At 44.1% G+C, this 6,966-nt stretch overlaps 1 protein-coding gene across 1 annotated transcript in view; it reads right to left on the reverse strand.

Moving 5' to 3' along the window:
* Atg14 (autophagy related 14) overlaps positions 1-2,869 on the reverse strand; it is a 35,503-nt gene extending 32,634 nt beyond the window's left edge. Inside the window, exon 1 of the mRNA XM_021203460.1 lies at positions 2,621-2,869. Coding sequence (XP_021059119.1) covers positions 2,621-2,841 — 221 coding nt within the window. The 5' untranslated portion in view covers positions 2,842-2,869. The remainder of the gene's footprint in view (positions 1-2,620) is intronic.
* Between the last annotated feature and the right edge of the window lie 4,097 nt (positions 2,870-6,966).

The raw sequence follows: 6,966 nt of genomic DNA on the forward strand, positions 1-6,966 counted from the left end.
GCAGAGAGGCAGAGAGGCAGAGGCAGAGGCAGAGGCAGAGAGGCAGAGAGGCAGAGGCAGGCGATCTCAGTGAGTTTCAGGCCTGCCTAGTTTCCAGAATGACTTCCATGACAGTCCGGACTACACAGTGAAACCCAGGCTTGAAAAATCAAGGCTGAGTGTGGTGGTGCATCTAAATTCCAGGCCAGCCTGGTCTACAAAGAGAGTTCCATGACAGCCAGGAATGTTATACAGAGAAACCCTGTGTCAAAACAAACAAAGCAGAAACAATAACAAAACAAAGTAAGATTGTAGCTTTCACTTTGAGTAAAACAAAACCATCAGAAAGTATGAACAGAAGAATTGAGTGGCATTACTTCTGTAATATGTTAATTACACTAACAAGAAGGGTATAGGAAGCAATAATTCTCTTGGGGATTAGACTGTATAATGATGAAAGGATCAGATTTAGGCAAAACTTTGAAGAGATAGAATTTGTTGGTGGCTTACTGAGGACTAGAAGGGTTTTTTTTTAGCCTGAATAAAAGGAGGGTATTGCGGGCTGGTGAGATGGCTCAGTGGGTAAGAGCACCCGACTGCTCTTCCAAAGGTCCGGAGTTCAAATCCCAGCAACCACATGATGGTTCATAACCATCCGTAACAAGAACTGACGCCCTCTTCTGGAGTGTCTGAAGACAGCTACAGTGTACTTACATATAATAAATAAATAAATCTTTAAAAAAAAAAAAAAAGGAGGGTATTGCAATTTACTGTCCTGAGATGATGTGAAAAACACATTTATTAATATAAAACTAGGAGTTCAGATTGCCATGTTAAAATAGTGATTACTAAGGGCTTGAGAGATGGCTCAGCTGTTAAGAGCACTGACTGCTCTTCCAGAGGTCCTGAGTTCAATTCCCAGCAAACATATGGTGGCTTACAATATCTGTAATGAGGATCTGATGCCCTCTTCTGTGTCTGAAGAGAGTGAGAGTGTATTCACTTACATTAAATAAAAAATCTTTTTTTAAAAAATTAAAAAATAGTGATTACTATCACAAACAGGAGACAAAGGGAGTTAAAGTCAAATACAGATACTGGATAGCATACTCGTCTGGGATGGATATTCAAGAGTGGCAGTCTTCATCATCTAGATGGTATTGAAATTACAAGAATAAAAATAGGAAAATATAGAAGCTAAATATTTCATAAGGCTCAACAATGAGACATTCCTAGCTCCTAATTGGTTTTCTTTTCTTTTCTTTCTTTTTTTTTTTTTTTTTTTTTTTTTTTTTTTTTTTTTTTTTTTTTTTTTTGGTTTTTCGAGACAGGGTTTCTCTGTGTAGCCCTGGCTGTCCTGGAACTCACTTTGTAGACCAGGCTGGCCTCGAACTCAGAAATCCGCCTGCCTCTGCCTCCCGAGTGCTGGGATTAAAGGTGTGCGGCTCTAATGGTTTTCTTAAAACAAAACTGGTTTAACTTTTAGAGCTATAAACGTACTAAAATCATCAAGTGGATCCATAAAACAGCAATGAACTTTTTAAGTTGTTACATCAATATTTTCAGAAGCAAAAGAAATGAGCCCCATTCATGCTCACAGGAATAATGGGAACTAAAACACCCCCAAAATGTACATGTTACATAGTCTCTCAGCTAAATGCGCAGGTATACGGGTCCAGGGTGTCTGGGTTTTAACTTTTTGGGACCTTGAGACAAGGCATTTACTATGTACAAGTCTCCTCAAGTAATCAGCTGGCAATAACTTGCATGGTTGTTGTAAAAGAATAAATGCTTCAACTTTAGGACTAAAAAAAATTGTTTTATCCGGACGTAATAGCACACACACTTTTCCCAGCTCTCAGGAAGCAGAGGCAGAAGGATCTCTTCGAGTTCCAGGCAAGTCTAATTTATATAGTGAGTTCCAGGACACCCAGAGAGAGCTACATTGTGAGACACTGTCTCAAACAAACATACTAAAAAGTTACCTATTTTATTATTGTTGAAACAGAAGTTATGAGACAAAGATTCTTCAGCTAAGCATTCATTTTTCTAATTATCTTAATTCAAAAGAAAGCCAAAATATTTCCTTAAACGCAGTTCTTTTAAGGACTTGCAACTCAAAAACACAGTCAGTCCCATATCCCCAGTGACAAAATCAACTTTGGGGTTACAGAAGGAAGTGACCTAGTCCTCGTCCTCATTCACAAAGAGCTGTGTCCACCTGTGGCACAGCCAGCCAAGGCTCAGTCCCTCCTAGCCACTTTAGTTCTCTGAGGAGTCCTTCTGTAAAACGTATTTATGTCTGAGGAAGGGAAAAGGTAAAACTAAGCTTCTGAACGGGAGAACTAAGACTCCTCTACACAGACGTCTCCAGGGGGACTGTATTTCCTTTTCCCCAAGTAGCCAAGAGGACCGTAGAGAAACTCTCTGGTGGGTGATGGGGAACAGCAACCTACGTTCACCTGGCACCCACCCCCACCCTGCCACTGGCAACAAAGCGCCGGCGCAGAGCAGCTCCATTCTCTTTTCCACACTCGCAGGGCTCCTGGGCCCGGACTAGGGTGTCCAGACTCCAGCCTCTGGTGGCTGGGCCGGAGAGATCGGAGAAGCAGAAACAATAGGGCCGTGGCGGCCGCCGTACCTCTCCCGGTCGCGGCCGTCGAAATAGACGAAATCACCGCTCTGGACGCACTTGGCGCAAGTCAACCGCCGGCGAGTGGTGTTGCACAGAGGACACCGCTCAACAGCCACGTAAAGGCCCTCGGCGTCGTCCACCGAATCCACCAGGTCCCGTGCTAGCGCCCGCGGCCCAAAACCAGGAGCCTCGGGCGTCCAAGATCCCTTCCCACTGGGAGACGCCATGATGATCTGAGCTCAGGGCCAGTCACGTGGGATTTTGTTTTCATCCAGGTGCATCCTGGGCTCGGAGGCGGGGCCTGGAGGCCTGGGCGTGGTCTAGAGGCCGGGGCGGGAAAGGGGGCGGTCCAGAGGTTGGGACTGGAGCTCAGATGCGGATGTGAGGGATCTTCGTGTCCTACTTCCCACGCTGCGTGGCGGCTGCGCAGTTCAACCCTTGGAGTGGAGCCAAACGAAGCCTCTACGTTATGCAAAATATAGTAATAAGTGCCCAAGCATTCTCAGTGAAGGTGCGGGAACAGAACAAGGGAATTCATTTCATTCATTAAGGTTACTTTTAGATTTGGGGTTAAAAATACACGGAGCAAGGTTGCGAGAGAGTTGGATCTCAAAACTAACTGAGGTTTGACTCACCTTCCTCCTTAAAAGCTGTGGAATTTGAAGAAAAAAAATTTTTTTTCTTTTGGTTTCTCGAGACAGGGTTACTCTGTATAGCCCTGGTTATCCTGGAACTCACTCTGTAGACCAGGCTGGCCTCGAACTCAGAAATCCACCTGCCTCTGCCTCCCGAGTGCTGGGATTAAAGGCATGCGCCACCACATCCGGCTTCGAAGAAAATCTTTTAACGCCTCTGCCCGACTTTGTCTTGGTTTGGCGATATAATTGCTATACCTCCATAACCCGAGAGGGTTGAGCAAAAACCTCCCATAGCAAGCTAACACTCCCCACATCAGTAAAAAGCAAACAAACAAACTGAAGGTGTAAATCAAAGATAAATGTTCTTGAAATCAGCTTTTAATGGATAGTGCTTCTACGTCGCCTCCATTTCCCTCGAGTTCCAATCCTCTTGTGGCAGCCTCGTGAGCTAACAGATTACAAGCGTGTAATCACAGAAATCTATCTGTTAGCACAGCCAGAAAACTGAGTTCTATTGGCTTCTGTCCTTTCTTACCCTCTGGGTCATGTTTTAAGAGAATTTGAGCTCCATAGGATTTCCTCTTAAGATTCTTCAGAAAGAGGAGGTTTATATCAGATTTTTTTTTTTTTTTTGATATGCCTCTAAACCATAGAAGGGAACAGAAGTGAGGCTGCAGGTCCAGTTGGACCAATGATTCTCAAGGATGGCTTCATCAGGGTGTCCACCGATGGAAGCTCTGAACTCTCCTCTCCCAAGTCACACGCCCAGCACTCAGAGCTGCCTGCTGGGTACCAGCTGATGTTTCCTCATACTCCACCTTGAGGCTGAAGTCTGCCTTAGTAAGGACAGGGTCAGTAGCCATGTAGGCCTAGAGCCTGGGCTACAGGAGCCAGTTGCCTGTCATCAAATGCTGGTGACTACAACCTGGCTAACGTTGCCCCTTCTCTGGGGTCTGTCTAAATACAATTGGGATTAGAAAAGTAATCAAAAAAAATCAAACTCCCTGTATCGTTTTCCAAATAGTTTTCCCTAAATTTGAATAGTTTCTGAAAGTTAAAAATTTTAAAATAAACATGTGGTCATTTCAAGATGACCATATACAATTTTTATAATTTTAAAGGTTGGGATTGTGAGGGCTATTCCTGGTTGTCAATTTGACTACATCTGGAATGAACTACAATCCAGAAATGGGGGGCACAGCTGTGATCCAGAACTTGAGGCATAGTGGCCTTGAAAAGCTTAGGCCCAGCCATGGTAGTACATACCTTTAAACCCAGGAGACACAGGTAAGCAAATCTTGAGTTCAAGGCCAGCCTGGGACAGAGCAAGTTCCAAGTAAAGAAAAGCTTAGGTCCAGACGTGGTGGTTCACGACTTTAATATGGGTCATACCTTCTGCTGGAGGCCTAAGTAAGGATAATGGAAGGACCTCCCAGTCTCATGGGACTGAGCAGCTACTGGACTCTTAGACATCCCATTCACAGCTAGTCATTGTTGGGTTAGCTGGACTGCAGACTGTAAGTCATTCCAACAAATTCCTTTAATGTGTAGATACATTCTCTAAGTTCTGTGACTTTAGAGAACCTGAGTAAACAGGGATATGTCATTGGCTCTCCCAAGGTGACCATAGTATTTGTTACGACATACTTCAGAAGGCAAAATATTATACATAAATTTCTACTGGTAGCTGTGATATTACAGATAGTATCCAGATATGCAGTTACTTGAAATTTCAATGTATTGCTGTCTTCAGAGAATGCTTTTTAATGCATTAAATGTTTACAAAAATAATCCATTTAATGCCTCACTCTAGGGGAATCCGGGGACACCCCTGGATGCAGAAACATGGCCATTGTTTTACATGAGAGAAAAATGGGTTCTGACATATTAGAGGGTACAGTTTCCTCATTTCATAATGCTGGCCCAAGAAATAGAAGTTAGCTAACACAGTTAACGGCAGCCGTGAGGGAGACAAGTAGCCACTCTTCTCACTTTTACACCGAAACCATCATCAACCGAAAGCCACCCGTGCTCATTAACATGCATTAATGAAACTTTTGTTAAGTGAGTACCATTCTGATGCCCGGGATCAGACCTGGGCCCTTTTAAATTCTAAACAAAGCCTTTTCCCCCTGAGATGTGTCCCAGCCCTCATCCAGCACTTCCTCCTTGAAGTACGAACAACAAAAGAAAACTTAAGTTCCAATTAACAATCAATAATGAAATGCCCTGCCTCATAGCCCCAGCCCCAACTGAGTGACTCTTGCATTTAAGGGAAGCTTAGCATGCATTTTCTGTGTGCTGTAATAACTGGCCTATTGGGATATACACCATTCCTAACCCTGACCACTGAGGTGGCCTAGTACTTAAGATAAAGGACTGGCTTTGAAACTGAATAACAGCCCAAATGCCAGCTCTACCAATAACTTTGAGATCATAGACATCTCACCTCTGAGTTTCAGTTTCCTCACCAAAAGGACAGCAGCACTTCTCATTCAGGAGTAGCAGAGTTATATGCACTGACATTTGTAGGAAGGCCTTTGAAAACCATAATGCTTTACAAAAACCCAGGCCACTTGATTGCCCTTGAAGAACACATGGCAGGATTAGGGACTAGGTGGTTGGCCCAAGTACACTCGACTCATCTCTTGGTTCAGTGAGGGCAAGTGCAATGCAGTGCCATCATCTGTCTCCTCCAGGGTTTGATTGCCTCCAAATGGGTAGCTGCTTCCTAACACAGGACATTCATCTGGTAGCACGGCAAATGAGGAGTCAGCCATTTGGACACCAGGTTTGTGAGTTCGTCTTCATATCTTAGCCAGCTAACACACCAACCTGATTTGAACTAGCCAAATCAAGGTTTTGGTGTTTTAGGGTGTGTGGGGGAACAGGGGAGTATTTGAGACCAGGTCTCACTATATAACCCTGGGTGTTCTGCAACTACGTAGACCAGGCTACCTCTTACTCATAGATTCTCCTGCCTCTGCCTCCCAAGAACCAATACCACTGCACCCAGTCTCCTGTACAATCTTTCAAGTGCTGCTGGAGATCTGGGGGAAAATGTTCAGATATATTGTTAGAAGGAAGATTTGATATAGGAGAATATATTGTACATGCTGTTTAAATTTGGCATTTATGCCAAAACTCTGAAAACAGCCTTATGCTTTAAAGTGTCACTTTCAAGCATTTGCACTAATAATTCTCCACAAATAAAAATAGTCAACTGTTGGTCTCACTGGTATGTAACAAACACAAAGGAATACAGAAGCCTCTAACAATGGGAAGATGAGTTTTTCTCAGTAACATGTTAGAATGGGAGTCAGGGGATGCAGGGCAGCGGGCATGACCCCAGGATAATTAGAAATAGCGCTAGGACAGGAGTCAAGGGCGTGGCGATGTCTCAGCAAAATGGCAAATTCGGAGATCTTCAGGACAGCCCTCAAGGCTGTGGGAAGGAACTCTGAAAACATGAATTCAAAAATATATAAGTTATCAACTACGCAAAATAGGAAGATGCAATATGAATTGTATAAGGAGCTTCACAAATCTAGAAGAACAGAGGCAGCTGCACTAGGAGCCAGCTTGTCAGAAAGATAGTAAGGAAGGAGCCGGGCGTGGCGGCACATGCCTTTAATCCCAGCACTTGGGAGGCAGAGGCAGGTGGATTTCTGAGTTCGAGGCCAGCCTGATCTACAAAGTGAGTTCCAGGACAGC

Source organism: Mus pahari, chromosome 8, assembly GCF_900095145.1.
Source record: "Mus pahari chromosome 8, PAHARI_EIJ_v1.1, whole genome shotgun sequence".
In the NCBI taxonomy this organism is placed as follows: domain Eukaryota; kingdom Metazoa; phylum Chordata; class Mammalia; order Rodentia; family Muridae; genus Mus; species Mus pahari.